Source organism: Zophobas morio, unplaced genomic scaffold (assembly GCF_036711695.1).
Source record: "Zophobas morio isolate AGI-343-1 ecotype UQ-CSIRO unplaced genomic scaffold, CSIRO_AGI_Zmor_V1 ptg000004l, whole genome shotgun sequence".
NCBI lineage: Eukaryota > Metazoa > Arthropoda > Insecta > Coleoptera > Tenebrionidae > Zophobas > Zophobas morio.
The window spans coordinates 2022718-2043234 of NW_026972109.1; the positions used below are offsets into that span (position 1 = coordinate 2022718).

Here is a 20517-nt window from a genome sequence, read left to right on the forward strand (position 1 = left end):
ATAAAGCGAAGTCGAAAAATCGATTCGTTTTTTGATTTTTCCGCTTTTCCAATTTTTAACTTTTTGCTTGTCGATTTCTCTATTTTTCGATTTTTCGACTTCATCACTTTTCGATTTCTCGTTCTTTTGATCTTTCAATCTCTCAATTTTTCGAATTTTTAAGTTTTTTGATTTCTCGATTTATCGAGATTCGGATTTTTCGATATTTTGATTGGCAATTTCTCAATTTATAAATTGTTCAATTTTTAACTTTTCTATATTTCGATTTTGGCCTATTTCGGTTTCTCAATTGTTCGACTTTATCTTTTGATTTTTCGATGTTTCGATTTATCAGTTATCCGTTTTTTTAAATTTGGGAGTTTCGATCTCTCGATTTTTCGTTATTCGGTTTTTGAATTTTACATTTTTTCGATTTCTGATGTTTCATTTTTCGATTTTCAGTTCTTCGATATTTCGATTTTTCAATGTTTCAGTTTTACGATTTTTTAAGGTTTCGATTTTTCGATTATTAGATTTCTCGAATTTTCGATTATTTTAATTTTTCATTTTTTTTTCTCACTGTTAATATCATACAGTGTATCGAAAACAACCACAAAAATTGTCACTAAAAACATTTAAAAATTCATACAAAATAGAACAATGTTTTCAAAACATTTTCCCGAAAAAAATCCATTGGATTATTACGATTTTAACAATATTCTTAGTTGAAGACGTTTTGCTAGTATAAAACACAAATAAAGAACTAATTCTTAGTAAAACAAAATATGTAAAATCATCTAAAGATGTACCAAAAATATTCACTTAGTTGTTATAAAAACCGACTAAACAACTATTTCCCGCAGAAATTATAGTCCAAACCAACCAAATCGCTTCTGAACGCTTAGAGTCGACATTGGCCTGAGCGCGCTCTGGTCTGTAGATAAAACAAGTTCTCAGGCGACGAGTTGTAGTGAAACAAGTTTTTTTATTGGCATCGACTATTTAAATTTGGCGCTTGAGGATTCCAATAAGGGTGGTTTAGCAAAATCAGCCTGTATGTCGCATCTATATTAATCTATGAATACACCATCCATGTTAGAGTCTTTATTTTTCTTAAGATTAGCAATTTTAATATAAACTGTTATTTACAACATTTACAAAGAAGATAACAAATCACTAAAGAGCGTGTCGGGTTGATCTTTGATTTTATTAAAATTCTCAATGAACGTCTCCTTTTGCTTCTCGTTCGTTAGATTCTTATAGAAATCGGACCCCGCTATACACAGCATTTTCCTGTCTTCATACTCATACCGCCCCACACGTATCTGTACATACGGAAAAAATAGCCGCAACCACTCATTGGAGCTCGCACTAATGAAGAAACACGTCAGACACCACGTGGCCATCCCCACAGACAACGACTGCGTGAAATTGGAAAGACTAAAAACCACCCAATCTTGGAGCAAAGGCAGCTGTTTCTCTTCAATCGCTCTTTCGAAAACCTGCAAACCTAACTGAAGCTACGTTTTCTCCCAATAATTACTTACCCTAAAAACGACTTTACTTAGCAATTTGGGGTGTGGTTGCTGCGGCGACAAAAACTCCCCTATCACTTTAGTCAGAATATCAGCCGGTGAGAAAAAGTCGTTCAAAATATCAGGTAACACGTGACACAAAATTTCAACCTCGAAAACATAACCGCGCTTAATGTGCTCGAAAATGGCTGATATTTTTTCAATGGTTTGTACTAAATGGTCTGGGTTGGTTTGCGAACCGACGGCTTTGAGGTGTTCTGAACAATCTGTAAAAACCTACAAGTAACAACGATTTTTTTTAAACATATATGTACCTGTATACATATAAGTGAGAAGCAACTGAATCCCGAGCATCGAAACATACGGATTTTCGCTTTTAGTCTTCTCCATTGCCAAAGTCATTATTTGTTTGCCAGTGTTTTGGGTGATATTTTTCTTAAAAATGACCAATCTTTCAAGCGCCTTCATTAACACGGTTTGTAACGTATTGGTGGGTTTTTGTTGGAGCAAAACCATGAAAGCTGTGTGCATTGTGTTGTTAACGAAGGTGGATTCCAGGTGGATTTCGTCGACGTTTTCGATGAGAAAAAACGCCAAAGTCCATACTAACACAGTGTGTTCTTGTGACCGTTTTAATATCCTGAAACGTGCGTCATGAAGATTTGTTTTATCACGAAATGGGGGACCTACTCGTTGTTTGTGTTCAAGTTACACTGCACATATTCCACCGCGCATGGCAAAATTATCTGCATTTCTTCCGAAATTCCACCGATACTAATATTGCTCAACTTACACCCTTCCAAAATGTAGAGTAATCCGTGCAAACACGCCATTCTCGACGGGAGAAACGAACTTTTTAAGTATTGCACCAAAGTTTTTTTGATGTTTTCGTAAATTTCCAAATCCTGAAACGAGATGGCGCTTTAGTGGCAGTGTTGTCAGATTTCGCTACATACCGGTGTTAACACAGCCACAGCCTTACAAATTCCAATGATCAAATACTGGTGCAACAATTCGTCCTCAACAGTGTGCACTTTTGACAGTTCTAAAAACACCTCCAACATCCAATTGAACTGGGACTTGTCGGTGAACAGATCGGAGATGATCACAGTCGATCTGACTATTTCGTGAAGGAATCTCACCGGTGTTGTGAGCTGCAAAAATTCAACAGCTACTAAATTCTTACAACCAAATTAAACAAAAATTGATCGAAGGTTATTTCAACAGAACTTCCCTCGAGTTTTCGTTTTTAAATTTTCCAGTTTCCCGATTTTCCAACTTTTGGGCGTTTCAATTTTTAGATTTTGCACTTTTTCGATTTAGAATTTCACGAGTTTTCAATTTTTGATTTTTCAAATTTTAGATTTTTCAGTTCTTCATAATACTAGCCCCGCCCACCCACCCTTTATTTTCTTAGAGGGTATATAATTTGCCACAATCAGTCTTACCTTAGCAAGTACTGACTTGAAAAAAATTGAAAACTCGGGAAATTTTAAATCGAAAAAACTAAAAAAGAAAAAACTGTAAAAATTAAAATTGAAGAAACAAAAATGATCAAATCGAATCGTTGAAAAAATTAAGAGAATAAAAAACCGAAACGAAAAATTGAAATCCCGAGAAATTCAATACGAAAAATTCAAACAACATTGAAAAAAGAAAAATCATGAAATCAGAACACTGAAAATCCGAAAAATTGAAAAAATAAAGAAAATAAAAAACCGAAACGAAAAATTACAAATCGAAAATTTGAAGAAATGGAAAATTAAAGGATAGAAAAATTGAAAGATTAAAAATTGAAAACACGTGAAATTGCAAATCTAAAAATTCTAAGCAGTAGACAACCGCCCACCCACCCCCTCTTCATTCCAATGACTACTCTTACTATTGTTGCGTCTTATTTTAGCAAATTTTAGCCCCACTCTTCCGTCCACTATTTTCTTAGTCATTTGCCGGTGAGTGTATTTCATTTGTTAATTTCTTGTAGAGAAATGAGGATTAAACTAAACTCCGCCCTTCAGCTCACGATTAATAAAATATGTATTCATCACAATTGAGAAGGGGTGGGTGGGCGGGGCTTATATTTAGTTCATTTTTTCTTAATATGCGAAGTCTTCTTTTCCCAACAAGAAACTGATAATATATTTAACTATCCTGTTGTTGAGAGAAAACTCTATATATTAAAAAAAAAGCCCCACCTACCTGCCCGATCTCAATTGTGATTAGGTTTTCATTCGTAATCACAGCGAAGGGCGGAGTTTAATTGTAACGTCAATATTTCTCTAAGAAATTCAATCCTTTTAAAAATCTATTTCATATCGTAATTTCTTGTAGAGAAAGAAATGAGGATTTTACACCTAAACTCCGACCTTCAGCTCACAATGAATACAATATTCATCACAATTGAGAACGGGTGGGTGGGCGGGGCTTATATTTGGTCCATGTTTTCTTAATATCCGAAGTCATCTTTTCTCAGCAAGAAACTGACAATATGTTTAATTGTCCTGCTGTGTCCTGTTGTTACAAGAAAACTCTATATTTAAAAAAAAATTAAGCCCCACCCACCCGCCCGATCTCAATTGTGATGAATGCGTGAATTTATTTTATTGATTTAATCAGGAACTGCAAAACCGAATCCTCTGAAATCTTGCAGAAGTTTTAAAGTTATCATAAGCATGGTAAATTATTATTAATCAAAATGTATTTGCTCATCCCCGCTAAAAAATTGATGACGTCACCTCAAAATATCGCTGTATATATCCTATCTTTAATGTTTAAAATATGATGAGTCTATACTTGTGATTATTTTTAATATATAACTAATATTTTTTTAAATTTGGTTATACACGGTGTCTCAGAAAAATTAATGACTGAGTTGTTAAAAAATAAATATCCAATCAGATTTAGGAATTTAACTCCTTCTTTTGGAAATATGCAACTTAACACCTTTTAAATTTAACAAGTTTTTTCAAGATTAATAGGGGCAAAATCAGTCTTATCTTAGCAATTGCTAGCCCCGCCCACCGCACTTTCTCAGAGTTTGTCATTTGCCAAAATAATTTTTACCTTTGCAAGTACTAGCCCCGCCCACTCCCCCTCTATTTTCTCCGAGGGTATGGCGTCTGCCAAAATCAGTCTTATCTGAGCAAAAATTAGCCCCGCCCACCCGCCCTCTATTTTCTCCGAGGGCATGGCGTCTGCCAAAATCAGTCTTATCTGAGCAAATATTAGCCCCGCCCACCCGCCCTCTATTTTCTCCGAGGGTATGGCGTCTGCCAAAATCAGTCTTATCTGAGCAAATATTAGCCCCGCCCACCCGCCCTCTATTTTCTCCGAGGGTATGGCGTCTGCCAAAATCAGTCTTATCTAAACAAGTATTAATAAAATATTCATCCCAATTGAGAAGGGGTGGGTGGGCGGGGCCTATATTTGGTCCATTTTTTCTGAATATGCAAAGTCTTTTTTTCCCAACAAGAAACTGACAATATATTTAACTACCCTGTTGTTGAAAGAAAATTCGATATATTAAAAAAAAAACAAGATTAAGCTCCACCCACCCGTCCCGATCTCAAATGTGATGAATTTTTCATTTGTTATTAGACTGAGGGGCGGAGTTTAATTGTAACATCAATATTTCTCTAAAAAATTCTATCCTTTGAAAAACATATTTCATATGGTAATTTCTTGTAGAGAAAGAAATGAGGATTTTGTACCTAAACTCCGCCTTTCAGCTCACAATGAATAAAGTATTCATCACAATTGAGAAGGGGTGGGTGGGCGTTGCTTATATTTTGTCCAGTTTTTTTAATATGCGAAGTCTTCTTTTCCCAACGAGAAACTGACAATATGTTTAACTATCTTGTCGTATCCTGTTGTTGAAAGAAAACTTTATACACTAAAAAAAAATAAGCCCCACCCACCCGCCCGATCTCAATTGTGATGACTTTTTCATTCGTAATCAGACCGAAGGGCGGAGTTTAACAGTAACATCAATATTTCTCTAAAAATTATGTCATTTCTATCCTTTAAAAACATATTTCATATGGTAATTTCTTGTACAGAAAGAAATGAGGATTTTGCAACTAAACTCCGCCCTTCAGCTCACGATGAATAAAATATTCATCACAATAGAGAAGGGGTGGGTGGGCGGGGCTTATATTTTGTCCAGTTTTTCTTAATATGCGGAGTTTTCTTTTCGCAACAAGAAACTGACAATATGTTTAACTATCCTATAAAATCCTGTGGTAGAAAGAAAACACTATATATTTAAAAAAAAATAATATTTTTTAAATTTGCTTATACAGGGTGTCTCAGAAAAATTAATGACTGAGTTGTTAAAAAATAAATATTCATTCTGATTTAGGAATTTAACTCGTTACTTTGGAAATATGCAACTTAACACCTTTTAAATTTAACAGTTTTTTCAAGTTTAATAGGGGCAAAATCAGTCTTATCTTAGCAATTGCTAGCCCCCTCCTTTCTCGGAGTTTATGTCATTTGCCAAAATAATTTTTACCTTTGCAAGTACTAGCCCCGCCCACCCCCCTCCTCTATTTTCCTCCGAGGGTATGGCGTCTGCCAAACTCAGTCTTATCTAAGCAAGTATTAATAAAATATTCATCCCAGTTGAGAAGGGGTGGGTGGGCGGGGCTTATATTTGGTCCATTTTTTCTTAAAATGCGAAGTCTTCTTTTCATAACAAGAAACTGACAATAAGTTTAACTATCCTGTTGTTGAAAGAAAACTCTATACATTACAAAAAAATTAAGCCCCACCCACCCGCCCGATCTCAATTGTGATGAGTTTTTCATTTCTAATTAGACCGAGGGGCTGAGTTTGATTCTAATATCAATATTTTTCTAAAAAATTGTATATTTACAATTCTATTAAAAACATATTTCTTATGGTAGTTTCTTGTAGAGAAAGAAATGAGGATTTTGTACCTAAACTCCGCCTTTCAGCTCACAATGAATAAAGTATTCATCACAATTGAGAAGGGGTGGGTGGGCGGGGCTTATATTTTGTCCAGTATGTGAAGTCTTCTTTTCCCAACAAGAAACTGACAATATGTTTAACTGTCATGTTATTGAAAGAAAAAAAAACAAAAATTAAGGCCCACCCGCCCACCCGATCTCAATTGAGCTTTTCATTCCCAATCAGACCGAAGGGCGGAGTTTAAATGTAACATCAATATTTCTCTAAAAATTTCTATCCTTTTAAAAACATATTTCATATGATAATTTCTTGCACAGAAAGAAATGGGGTTTTGCAACTAAACTCCGCCCTTCAGCTCACGATGAATAAAATATTGATCACAATTAAGACAGGGTGGGTGGGCGGGGCTTATATTTTGTCCCGTTTTTCTTAATATGCGAAATCTTCTTTTCCTAACAAGAAACTGAAAACATGTTTAACTACCCTGTTGTTGAAAGAATATTCTATATATTAAAAAAAAAAAAAAAAAACTAAGATTAAGGCCCTCATTCGTCGTTAGACCGTGGGGCGGGGCGTAATTGCAAAATACATATTTCTCTTTTGATTTGAATGAGTTTGTCTTCTCAAAACAGAGGACTAAAATTATTAGTTAAACTACAATCGAACAAAATGTTGTGGATATGAACATTATAATTCTTATTCTTCTACACGATATTTCTAACATGCATATGAAATATAACACTCGGTCTAGCAGTTTCGAAGATTACGTGTCTAATAAAAATGACAGACAGACAGACAGACAGACGGAAACGGCTCAGCTCGCGCTCGGGCAGTAAAAATACCTGATTTTTCAGCAACTGCGTGTAATAATCCAGCAAAAACTGCAAACACGAATTAATATCCAAACCACTACTCTCCAGCAAGCTTTCTTTATGCTCCCAAATCTTCGCCGTCTGACAATTATCTTCAATTTCGACCGTTTTAGTCGCCACCAGTAAATATTTAACCGACATCTGACTATACGAATAGTGCTGAAACCGCTTCTCCAAATTCGGGTGTTTGAAAATATTCAAAACCTTCGGTAGGTAGTTTTCTTCTAAATGTTTCGTCTCAATCGCGTGTTGTATCCTCTTCAGTTTCTCAACTCTGAAAAACCGGTTTAGTTTACAAACGAGCGAGTGCGAATTTTACCCAATGGAAGCTGGCGTGGCCGGCTCGGATCTGGACACATGAATCAGCTGCGACACGTTGGTTTGACCGGGTACTGGAAAGTACAACGTCTGTACTAAGAGTGCAGTTATGGCTTTAACCGCTAAACTGGATGCGTGAATCACGTATTGTAACATTAGGGCGTCTTTATCGTCGAAATTGTTACACAAAACGCTGAGTAAGCACATCCAGGTTTCTTCGAATTGTTGTCTGGATGTCCACCCCAGTAACGTGATTCTGAAATTTATTGTCAGACAATTGTGTGACAGTTAGTTTCAGTTACCGATAGATGAATTCTTCTAGAATGTCGACTTCTTGGAGGAAATCAATTGGTAGTGGAGGGACTTGGGTATGGAAAGGACCCACCAATTCCGGCGACCAGCCGCTTTTCCAAACTTGCGCCGGTATGACAATGTAGGAGTTGACTAGAGGCAGTCTGGATAACGATATAATCGTGTTTTTGATCGGTTTAAAAATAAACTTTGGAATAGTTAAGCGTGAACCTTGACTTTTATACAACCACGTTACTAAAATATAAAGTTGGTAACAAGTTTCACCTACCGAGACCGTTTCGATATTTTCTAGCGACGTTTGTAGCCCGTACTTGGGAATCACGGGCAGACACTTTTTACTAGGTAACAGATACTCTACTAACTTGTATAGACTATTAACGGCGGAACACAACCATGATATGTGAGTATTCAGGCTCAGTATACTACATAAAGTTTTTTCTTTAAGTACGACCTCCGCACAATGTATAGCCAAATCGATATAATTTATATTAAAATTTGTATCGTTACTGATCAAGTAGTTTATTGATTCTAAACAAATTACACCAAACTTAACGACAGTTTCGGAATTGTTGTCAGAAAGTTGAGGTAGGTGAGGTAGGGATTCGACAAAGAAACTTATCGAGGGGATGATTTCGTAAAGTAAGTCGGTGAAGGTGGAGTCGTGGAAGAGCGCTGACAACTTTGACGAAAATTCGACTTCCGAAGTGGACGCGTCTCGTCCTTGGACATTGTAGACCTACAACAATCGCGTTATTGTGGCCGATTTTGACAAGAAAAACGACAACCTGATGTGGCTGCGGAATTCGGTCACAAATCTTCTTAACTTCATCGAGTAAACATTCGACGGACGCTCGAATTAAGGGTGACTCGCTTGTCCCGACTGAGTTCAACCCCAATCGGAGACACTCTTTAAAAAGAACTTTACAGAAATCCCCACTTTTCAAAAAACTGATTAGTTCTTCATAACTTAAGCGACTTAAAAGCTGCACTGTTTCTTTATTGGTACACTTTTTTCTAAGCTGTGACAAAAACCAAGTTTTGTTAATTTGGAGTTTCTTTATGTAGCCAGGATTGACGCAGCGTTTTTGGTCGAACTCCAACGGACTGATATCGTAGTACTGCGTACACAGCTTATTTAAAAGACTGGACAAAGCTTCGTGTCTATAACCACACAATTAATTTAATTTAAAACAACAAATCGACTCACTTTTTAATAAGCTTCAAAGTAACCATTTTTTTAATCATTCCGAGTAAGTCTTCCTTGACTAACTGCTCGTTTACTTCGGTCATCGACATAGTTAGAAGTAGCTCGATTTTCCGACTTGCTAAGTTAGCTACAGATCTAGACACCGCACGTTCACGCGACAACAACAACTTTGGTAGTAAAAGTTTCAACAAATGACCCGTGTGACTGGGATGGGTGTTTTCCACCGATTTTAAAATTTTCAGGATGAACACAGGCTGCACCAATACAAAATTAGCAAATATTTTAACACCCACGAGACTTACATCACACAATGCGATATCCTGACCCATCAAACTATCTATGAAGATTTTACTAGCGCTACTGTTGCGATGTATTGACGAAATAAACTCCGAAATTGGGTCTTCATCACGCAGTTCCACGATTCGAACAACGTGGCTGTGCAAAAACCACGACAACTGTTCGATTTTAAACGTATCCTGATTCTTAAAAAATCGTCACATAATCGTGCATTAATAAATTCGGGACTCACCAAATAGTCGCAGAACAAAATCACACTCCCTGTGGACAAAATCTTCCGATTCATCGCCGCTGACTCCAAAGTAGTCACTTCCGACCAAAACCCGTGGTCGTTGTAATTCAACAAAGTCAAAACGTAGCACCACAGGAAAATCAAAACGGGATACTCGGTTGCCACTTTCAAAAAATTGTTACTGATTTCGTCTAGGTGGAACGCTTTGGTGTTGGAAATGGCATACACGGCAATTTTACAATGACTACCTGCACACCCAATTGGTTAAAATAAAAACACTTAAGTCACTTTTACCTGATTGGAAAATATGGACACAATACATGAGTAAAATTGACACTTCTTCTACTAAAAAATCGTCTCCGGGTTTTTCAGAACATCTCCTGGACGCCAATCCAAGAATTTTAAACAAGTAACGCACGAAAATCATCTCTGCCGGAATATCGTGAAAAATATCGACGCTATTTAACACATTTAACGGGTCCGCTTTTGGTACGTATTTCTCGAAGACGCACCCTGGCGCAAAGTCGGCTTTCAGTTCGTTAATTTTTGATATGAGTATTTCTTCTTTTAGTGGCGATATGACTAAAACGGCGATTAAAACTTTGGCTAGTCGGCGAGTGAAACTCGGGCGCCAGTTTTCCTACAACGAGAAACAACAACATCAACCCCACTCACACCAAACAAAATTACATAATTCAACGACTCCTGAAAAACCATCAGTATGACGGCATCCACGGGATCGAAAACCGACGGTTCCAAAACAAACAGCAACTTTCTTAGCGAAATCAGGGATTGGATGTCGTCCAGTCTGATTTTGTTTTGGCGCAACATTGGTAGAACGACGTCGACGACTTGTGTTGACCACCTTAACCACTTCTCCGAGTTGTTACAATACTTACTGTCGTCCAAAATCAACACTATTAAGTCTATGACTTCGTGGTGTTCGTACAGTCGGAGTAACATCGAAAGCACCACGTCTCTCGTGGTTTCTAGTTCTTTGGCGTCCACGGTGTTCGATTTGTTTCGCGTTAGAAAAATATTTTCGACGATGGGTTCCAGTGCCGGGATGCAGTGAGTCAAAGGCGACTGTTCGCTCGCCATTAACCCGTCACACAAGTGAATTATTTTCGGTATTGTAATAATACTTTTAGAGTGTTGTTTGCTATGAGAAAGTTGTACTAAAAACTGAAAGATTTTTTTAATTAATTCGTTCGCCGACCTAGTAAACATATAGTTACTAACGTATGAGCAAGAAAGTGTGGGTCTTACGAAATTTGTCCTTTTTCGATATAGTCGAACTGCTTTAGCACGAAACCGATGAAAATCTGCTCAGAATCGAGAAGACAATAGTTCACTCTGAGTTGGATTAGTTGGTTGAGTAGTTGCAGGACTTTACACTGAAGTCGTACGTCACTCGTAACAGTGTAGTGCTTAAAACCGTGATTACACACTACAAAATTTCAAATAACTACTTACTTTCAACGACTTAATCACCATGGGTTCGAAAATCCGGATATAATTGGCTAAAATTTTATCAGAGCTGCGCGATATTAAAGGCTTGACGTCCTTCCTGTGTAAATACCCCATCACAGTGTAGTCGCCGTCGCACTCAACTTTATGTATATTTTTAAACGAGTTGAAACAACTAGCTACATCGTCGTACGATTTTTGAAACACGTTATAATAAAAACCGTGAAAGTGTCCCTCCACGGGGCTCTCGTGCCCGCAATTTAGTTTCACCTCGCCAATATTACTGGTTAAATTATTACCAAACAAACACTTAAGTAGTTGCTGCACGCACTCGACCGTCGCTGACGCTTCCAAAGCAAACGTGAACCGAAAATAACTCAAAATTTCCTCTGCTATCCCCTGAAACTCGACTAACGTCCCCACTTCCATTAAAACCGAAAACGAGTGAAGTATTTGGCGTAATAAACCCAGAAACTTCTCACACGATTCCGACTCTAGTGTAACTTTGTAGTTGGTGTAGGCTTGCCGCATTATGTCGTAAATTTTAATATAGTGCGGCAGATGCACGAAACTCCCGATCGTATTCGGCTTCAAACTATCTTTCTTTTCTTTGTCTTCTTTTTCCGGGGTTTTACTAGGACTTAGTACCTTTTTATCTAAGTCGCTTTTGCGTCGTTTGATTGGAGACGACGCCGATAGGTTAGACAAGACGGGTTTGGATTGCAGCTGGCTTGGAATGACGTCTTCGAGCACGTAGTGCAAAATGTTGAGTAGTTTTATCATGTGACTTAAGTAGTGTTCGGTGAGTTTGGAGAATTTCGGGTTGGAGAACATGTCCCAGGGTTTGTTTGACATTTCAGCTTCAGATATAGGTTTCAATAAACAAAGGGAGTACCCTATTACAAAAATAGACAACAGTTTTCAAAACAACTAATTAATACTCACCAGCATACAAATTGGAAGACAGATTCATCAAATTAAGGTGGCACGTTAAATCGTAACTTAGAACGGAATGACTCAAAAGGTGCACACAGATATTAAACAAGTCTAGAGTGACTTCTGAGTTTTCTTTGTCTTTTTCTGTGGAAGTTGGCAGTTTGCAACAGTTCCACGATCGTGCGTAGACAGTAGTGGGGTATGCGGTAGACAATAGTGACAGTGTTTCAATACAGCCGTACTAAAAATACAACAGTCACAAAGTTTGGGTACACTTTACTAATTTATACTTACAATCAAATAATTCGATGTTGCAGTTAGTAAACAATGATACAATTTAGTAACAATTTTTGATAAAGCAAATTCAATTTTATCACAGCTCTTTTGCTCTATCTCGCTAAATGGAAAAGGCATGTTGTCAACAAGGTGTTTCTTGTTGAGATTAATTCCCTCACTGTGGTCGCACAAATTCGACAGATACAATTTTTTATAGTAGATGGCCTTAGTTGTCACCGAATTTTCTTTCAAATGGAATTGTTCGTAATACAAGTGTGGTATTATCCTGAAATAAACACATTTGCCGCCTCGTCAAAATAAGGATTATAATACAAGCGTGACGTGCCAGCCAATGGCGTCGCACTAATACCAGGTGTCCATATTTTCTGAGAGGGTATGTGATCAGTCTTATTCTAGCTAGTAACTGCTAAGATAAAACTGATTTTGGCAAATGACATACCCTCTGAGAAAACAAATGAAACAGTCGAAAAATAGAAAAATGTTAAATTTAAAAAACGAAAAAGTGAATCTCCAAGAAGTAAAAAGTCAAGAAATCAAAAAATCCAGAACTCGAAAAATCGAAATATTAAAAAATCCCAAAACTGAAAGAAATATCCAAAAAAATTAAAAAATTAGGAGATCGAAAAGGCAAAAAGCAAAGTCGAAAAATCGCAAACTTAAAAACCGAAAAATCGAAGAACTGAAGAACTGAAAAATCGAAACTTTGGGAAGTCGAGAAATGGGAAAATTCACAAATGGATTAATTGAGACGTCGGAAACGTGAAAATTTAGAAACGTCAAGATTTGAAAAATTAAACATTATTGAAAAACTGAAAAATCGAATAATCTAAAATTTTAATAATTAAAAAATTAGAAAAACCAGATATTGAAAAGTTCCCAAAAAAATCGAAAAATTGAGAAATAGAAATATTGAAGAACTGAAAATTCGAGAAGTCGAAAAATCTAAAATGTAAAACAATGAAAAATTCAAATATCGAACAAGCGGATAATTGAACAAACATCGAAAAACTGGAAAATCGAAGAATTAAAAATTCCGAAAAGTGAAAAATTGAAATAGGTACATATAGAACTGAAAATTCGAGAAATCGAAAAACCTAAAATTTTAAAAACTGAAAAGTTAAAATATCGAAAGGTCGAAAACTTGAAAAATGTAAAGTTTTAAAAACGAAAAATTGGAACTCCAAAAAATAAAAAGTCGAGAAATCGAAAAATCGAAATACTAAAAAATCCCAAAAGTGAAAAATCAGAAATTTGAACAATCGAAAAACTTGAACAAAATATCCAAAAATTGGGAAATTAGAAAACAGAAAAATTGGGAGATCGAAAAGTCAAAAAAGCAAAGTCGAAAATCGTAAACTTAAAAAAACCGAGAAATTGAAAAATCAAAAACCTGAAAAATCGAAAACTTGAAAATTCAGAAAAGTCAAGATTTGAAAAATTAAAAAATATTGAAGAACTGAAAACTAGAAAAATCTAAAATTTTAATAATCAATAAATTTAAAAAACCAGAAATTGAAAAGTTCCCAAAACTGATAATGTTGAAAAAAATTGAGAAATCGAAAACTTGAAAAATCGGGAAATCTAAAACCCGAAAATTCGAAAAATTTTAAAAATCGAAAAACCAAGATGGCAAAATTAAAAAATCGAAACATTGAGAAATAGAAATATTGAAGAACTGAAAATTCGAGAAGTCGAAAAATCTAAAATGTAAAACAATGAAAAATTCAAAAAAATAAAAATTGGAAAATCTAAAATTCAAAAATCCAGAAATTGAACACGCGGATAATTGAACAAACATCTAAAAACTGGAAAATCGAAGAAATTAAAAAAAATGGAAAATCGAAAATTTAAAAATTATGAAAAGTGAAAAATTGAAATACATATAGAAGAACTGAAAACTCGAGAAATCGAAAAACCTAAAATTTTAAAAACTGAAAAGTTAAAATATCGAAAGGTCGAAAACTTGAAAAATGTAAAGTTTTAAAAACGAAAAATTGGAACTCCAAAAAATAAAAAGTCGAGAAATCGAAAAAAAATCGAAATACTAAAAAATCCCAAAAGTGAAAAATCAGAAATTTGAACAATCGAAAAACTTGAACAAAATATCCAAAAATTGGGAAATTAGAAAACAGAAAAATTGGGAGATCGAAAAGTCAAAAAAGCAAAGTCGAAAATCGTAAACTTAAAAAAACCGAGAAATTGAAAAATCAAAAACCTGAAAAATCGAAAACTTGAAAATTCAGAAAAGTCAAGATTTGAAAAATTAAAAAATATTGAAGAACTGAAAACTAGAAAAATCTAAAATTTTAATAATCAAGAAATTTAAAAAACCAGAAATTGAAAAGTTCCCAAAACTGATAATGTTGAAAAAAATTGAGAAATCGAAAACTTGAAAAATCGGGAAATCTAAAACCCGAAAATTCGAAAAATTTTAAAAATCGAAAAACCAAGATGGCAAAATTAAAAAATCGAAACATTGAGAAATAGAAATATTGAAGAACTGAAAATTCGAGAAGTCGAAAAATCTAAAATGTAAAACAATGAAAAATTCAAATATCGAAAAATTGTAAAATCTAAAATTCAAAAATCCAGAAATTGAACAAGCGGATACTTGAACAAACATCGAAAAAGTGGAAAATCGAGGAATTTAAAAAAAATGGAAAATCGAAAATTTAAAAATTCCGAAAAGTGAAAAATTGAAATACATATAGAAGAACTGAAAACTCGACAAATCGAAAAACCTAAAATTTTAAAAACTGAAAAGTTAAAATATCGAAAGGTCGAAAACTTGAAAAATGTAAAGTTTTAAAAACGAAAAATTGAAACTCCAAAAACTAAAAAGTCGAGAAATCGAAAAATCGAAAAGTCGAAATACTAAAAAATCCCAAAAGTGAAAAATCAAAAATTTGAACAATGGAAAAACTTGAACAAAATATCCAAAAATTGGGAAATTAGAAAACTGAAAAATTGGTAGATCGAAAAGTCAAAAAAGCAAAGTCGAAAATCGTAAACTTAAAAAACCGAGAAATTGAAAAATCAAAAATCTGAAAAATCGAAAACCTGAAAATTCAGAAAAGCCAAGATTTGAAAAATTACAAAATATTGAAGAACTGAAAAATAGAAAAATCTAAAATTTTAATAATCAAGAACTTTAAAAAACCAGAAATTGAAAAGTTCCCAAAACTGATAATGTTGGAAAAATTGAGAAATCGAAAACTTGAAAAATCGGAAAATCTTAAAATCGAAAAGTCGAAAAATTTTAAAAATCGAAAAACCAAGATGGCAAAATTAAAAATTCGAAAAATTGAAAAATAGAAATATGTATTGAAGAACCGAAAAAAAATCGAGAAATCGAAAAATCTAAAATGTAAAACAATGAATAATTCAAATATCGAAAAATTGTAAAATCTAAAATTCAAAAATCCAGAAATTGAACAAGCGGATAATTGAACAAACATCGAAAAAGTGGAAAATCGAAGAATTTAAAAAAACGGAAAATCGAAAATTTAAAAATTCCGAAAAGTGAAAAATTGAAATACATATATGTAGAAGAACTGAAAACTCGAGAAATAGACAAACCTAAAATTTTAAAAACTGAAAAGCTAAAATATCGAAAGGTCGAAAACTTGAAAAATATAAAGTTTTAAAAACGAAAAATTGAAACTCCAAAAAGTAAAAAGTCGAGAAATCGAAAAATCCAGAATTCGAAAAATCGAAAAGTCGAAATACTAAAAAATCCCAAAACTCAAACATCGAAAAATTGAAAAATACAAGAAAAATTAAAGAATCGAACAACTGAAAAAATCAAAAAAATTGACAAATCAAAAACCTGAAAAATCGAAGAATTTGAAGAACTAAGAAACTGAAAGATTGAAACTTTGGGAAGTCGAGAAATGGGAAAATCAAAAATAGATTAACTGAGAAATCGGAAAACTGAAAATTCTGAAACGTCAGAATTTGAAAAATTAAAAAATTTTGAAAAACTGAAAAATCTAAAAATCCAAAATTTAAAACATTGAAAAATTAAAATATCGTAAAATTGAAAACCCGAAAAGTAACAATCGAAAAACCGACAAATCGGAAAATCGAAACATCGAAAAATTCAAAAACTGAGACATCGAGAAATCGAAAAATCAAAAGATCGAGAAATCGAAAAGTTAAAAATGGAAAAATTGATAAATCCAGAGAGATAAATCGAGATCTCAAAACATTGAAAAATCGAAAATTTAAAACATTGAACAATTAAAATATCGCAAAATTGAAAAATCGAGAAATCCAAAAATCGAAACATTGTAAAGTTCAAAAACTGAGACATCGAGAAATCGAGGAGTCGAAAGCCGAGAAGAAAAAAAAATTGAAAAATTGATGACTAGAGAAATTGAACAATCGAAACATATGAATTCGATAAATAAAGAAATCAAAAAACTGAAAAATCGAAAAACTTGAAAAAAGAAAAACCGGAAAATTCGGAAAATTAAAAAATTGAAATAAGCACAAGAACTGAAAACTCAAAAAATCAATATATTGAAAAATCTCAAAACTGAAAGATATCCAAAAAATTGAGAAATAAAAAAATTCGAAAATTGAGAAATCGAAAACCTGAAAAATCGTAAAATTAAAGAAGTGAAAAATCGAGACTGGAAAGTCGAGAAATGCGAAAATAAAAAAAAAAGATTAGTTCAGAAATCGGAAAACTGAAAATTTAGAAGCACCAAAATTTGAAAAATTGAAAAATCCAAATATTTAGAAATCGTAAAATTGAAGAGGACAAAAATTGAGAAATCGTATCATTGAAACATCAGAAAATTGAGCAATCAAAAAATAAAAAATCGAGGAATCGAAAATTTAAAAAATGGAAAAACTGAAAATATTGGAAAATTGAAGCACATAAAGTTGAAAAATTGAGAAATCGAAAAGCCGAAAAATCTCAATAGCGTATTTATAATCCACAAGTTCAGGACTATGCTACTTTTTAACATTTAAATAACATTTATTCGACAAAATTCTAAGATGACATCATCAACTCCTGGAGGGCATCAACGGATAAATAAATCTCGACTAATGATTTGACACGCTTCCAATAATATAAATTAGAAAATGCTAATTTTTTTCCAAAAATCTTGACGCTAAGGTAAAAACTCAACACCATTTTACCATTTGATAATTAACTCTAACGAAGTCGGCTTATAGATAAATCTCTTAGAGTCGACATTCGCCTGAGTGCACCCTGGTCTGTAAATCAAACAAGTTCTCAGACGACGACCTGAAATGACGTATCCTCTAAGAAATTTAATTAAATTATTATAAGGAAAGACACTAGAGACCCCAAAGAGCGTAGCGGAGAGTTAATCCGCCGTTTTCCAGACACCCGGTATAATAAGCGTCGCTATGACAACAATACTTACGACACAATCGCATTTGCCGCCCCACTTCGCACCCTCGCGTCTTCATTTTGCAACAAATTGAACAACACATCGTTGACTATTCTATTCTGGAAATCGCTACAACCACTAACATCGTAAATGGTAACGTATGGAAGTTTAGACACCAGTTCGGAAAAAGCGACCTAAAAAAAATAATTATATCAGGTTTAAACTAAGTGTTTATTTACTTTGACTAGCCAGTATGGATTTGTGGCTAAATCTGGCAACACGTGTAAAATAGGCAAAATATGAGTATTACTTGGCGACTCTATAAATTTTTCTAGGCAAGAGTTCAAACTCATTATGGTTTGTTTGGAGCAGTTGGACGACTCATCCTCCAAACCCTACAATAAAGAAATAAAAAACTTGACAGCTGTAAAATCAAGCGAATCCACGTACTTTGATTATTATTTTCACCAAATAGTCCAACTGAAATCGAGCTGTATTGTCATCACAGCAATTTTCCTTAACCCATTCCGTGAAAGTGGACTCATCTTCGCTTAAAACAGCCCCAATAAAATTGATCAACAGAGTCCTTAAAATACCCCGTAGTTGAGGGTCTGCATGATCCTCAAAAAGCACCACGTCTGCGATTGGTTGATGACAGACGTTCTTCGGAAGCGACTTAGTACAATTTTTATCCAAATACAGCATCAGCACTTTGGGGTAAATTTTAACGATGGATGATAAGCTTGACAGGGCTAGGGATTTCACAGAAACTCTGACGGATTTATCGGAAATGTACGACCCCGTCTGGCCTGACAAGAGAAATAGTTTACACAACAATCTGGCGCAATACACTAGTGAAACATCAGAATCTAAAAAACTGCCAATTGAAATATTCTACAAAAAAAATGTTAATGTGGGTTTGATGATTTTAAATAACGCACTTGAAATTGCGTGGGTTCGGACTGTTTCTCTTCTTCATTGTAGGAAAAACTCTTGTCAGACGAATCGTCGCTCAACGTCAGTCGCTCTAAATTATCTCCGATACTATGCGTTTTCGAAGGAACGTACTCGGACACTTTAAACTCAAAACTTTCGTACTGTGTCAACGGGATATCGGAGCTTTTGCTGTCGGTCGAAAGCGACTTTTCAAGGTCGTTATTTTTGGCACACGTGACGTTCATTACTGACAATTTTGATTCGTCGATCCACTTCTCTATATCCGATCTCAGGGTGTCAGTTAATTCTGACTCAACGAATAAGTCTTCCGTTGCGCCACTAGTGGCCACGCTAAGCTGACCTACACGACTGACTTTAGTAAACACCCTGTATATGCAAGTAGAGCTTACTGGGGGAGCGAAGTGCCGAAGTCGAAAACGACGTGGGTAAATTAATCCGACTTTTGTCGAGTCCGCTATCACCTACTAGAACCTGTTTTAAGTCAAGTGGACAATTTAAGAATAGAGTGTTTGCGGTTTCTAGGGCTGCGTTAATAACGTTGTGGTCTTTGCTTGAAAAATAATACAAACAGAGTTCATAAACCTGGAAACTATTATAATAACAAACGACTCGTCGTCACTTTTCCAACTAATACCTGTAATAGTTTATCTACTGTTATCAGAGAATCTCCCTTGTTACCCTCGTCCGCTTTATCATCACTCAAATGTGTCAATATATTTTTCAAACAAGTCATAACACCCAGAATTAAATGCGTACTTTGATTTTCATTAATAGGAATCAATAAATCTACAAACAACTATAAACTCGCGAAAATTCAAACCACAACATACCTAAAAGATGATTCATGACGTACATTATAAACACTCTTGGTTTTTTACAGTTCAAACAAACATGCATAACGCAACTGGTGGCAGACCTTCTAATAACCGCCGACGGACTTGAAATATTTTTCAAAAACCCTTTCAACAATCCCTGAAAACCCACAATTATTTTTAAGACAATACAAAATGATTTTTACTTTTATTTCAATTTCGGTTGAAAAGCACCCTAAAACTGTCATTATAGGGGACAAACTATTAGCCAGAGTTTCATGGATTTGTTCTTCTGGGCGTTCAGCCACTTTAATTAAAGTTGGGTATAGGTTTACTACGTATGGTTTGCCTTTATGGGGCCGTATTAAATGCGCTAACTGCGAAAAACGTTTTAATGCGGCCCGTAATGTTCGCGCGGGGCCGTTTCGTTTTATTCCTTTGTGTAACTCAATTTGTACTTTTCCAATATTACCGTCATTCATAGCCTGTAAGTTTACATGTATTGATGAATCAAAAAACGGTTTGTGGGTACCCTGATGATCCTGTTTAGGCAGTCTCCTGCGGTCATACGCACGTCTGACTCTTGATCGTCACATAGTTGCAACAGCACTTCTATCGTTATACTCAGGTAAGTGTGGAAATTGGGGGCGATTTTGATCGTGGAGTTTGAGATTGCCTCAGTGACAATGTGACAGTGCTGGATTTTATCCTTTTTTCTATCCAATTCGAGTGTTACATACTTTGTTCATTTAATATTAAATCGTACTTACTTTGACGCATCAAATGTTTGGTTAGGAGCTGATAAATTTTTCAGGATTTCCAAAGACTTGAGTAGCTTTTCTTGGGTTGCCATTTTTCGTTTGTGGAATGAAATTCAAACAGTGGGATTTGGGGGTTAAACGTAAAATTTAATTTTAAAATACACTGTTTACTTCGACATTTTTTACACATATCACAACCACGGGGAAACGAACTGTCAACATCTGTCA

At 34.7% G+C, this 20517-nt stretch overlaps 1 protein-coding gene across 2 annotated transcripts; it reads right to left on the reverse strand.

Annotated features, from left to right (window-relative positions):
- Window positions 1–1070: 1070 nt before the first annotated feature.
- LOC135137070 (huntingtin) lies at window positions 1071–20512 on the reverse strand. 2 transcript variants are annotated; one of them, XM_064066610.1, is made up of 28 exons: window positions 20299–20512; window positions 20061–20244; window positions 19735–20013; window positions 19547–19688; window positions 19351–19502; window positions 19106–19298; window positions 18701–19056; window positions 18210–18653; window positions 17999–18154; window positions 17793–17953; window positions 12385–12652; window positions 12100–12331; window positions 11161–12050; window positions 10954–11114; window positions 10375–10903; window positions 9979–10324; window positions 9685–9932; window positions 9458–9637; window positions 9156–9409; window positions 8734–9109; window positions 7939–8684; window positions 7638–7892; window positions 7289–7592; window positions 2471–2668; window positions 2205–2419; window positions 1829–2154; window positions 1527–1780; window positions 1071–1481 (listed from the first exon to the last, which is right to left on the reverse strand). In XM_064066610.1, exons 1-28 carry the CDS (start codon window positions 20379–20381, stop codon window positions 1134–1136), a joined length of 8280 nt encoding a protein of 2759 aa, XP_063922680.1. In that variant the 5' UTR covers window positions 20382–20512; the 3' UTR covers window positions 1071–1133. The 2 variants fall into 2 exon arrangements, with proteins under 2 accessions (XP_063922680.1, XP_063922689.1); XM_064066619.1 differs by lacking the exons at window positions 1071–1481; window positions 1527–1780; window positions 1829–2154; window positions 2205–2419 and having other exon boundaries at window positions 2558–2685.
- Window positions 20513–20517: the final 5 nt, after the last annotated feature.

Bases quoted from the DNA above. Each gene is read 5' to 3' on its own strand.
- LOC135137070 (XM_064066610.1), bottom strand. From the start codon at position 20,381: ATGGCAACCCAAGAAAAGCTACTCAAGTCTTTGGAAATCCTGAAAAAT. The intron at 12,051-12,099 runs GTGAGTATTAAT...TTTTTGTAATAG, and splicing joins GTCTTCCAATTTGTATGCTG to GGTACTCCCTTTGTTTATTG. The intron at 2,669-7,288 runs GTATTTTTACTG...GAATTTTTGCAG, and splicing joins CGCAGTTGCTGAAAAATCAG to CTCACAACACCGGTGAGATT.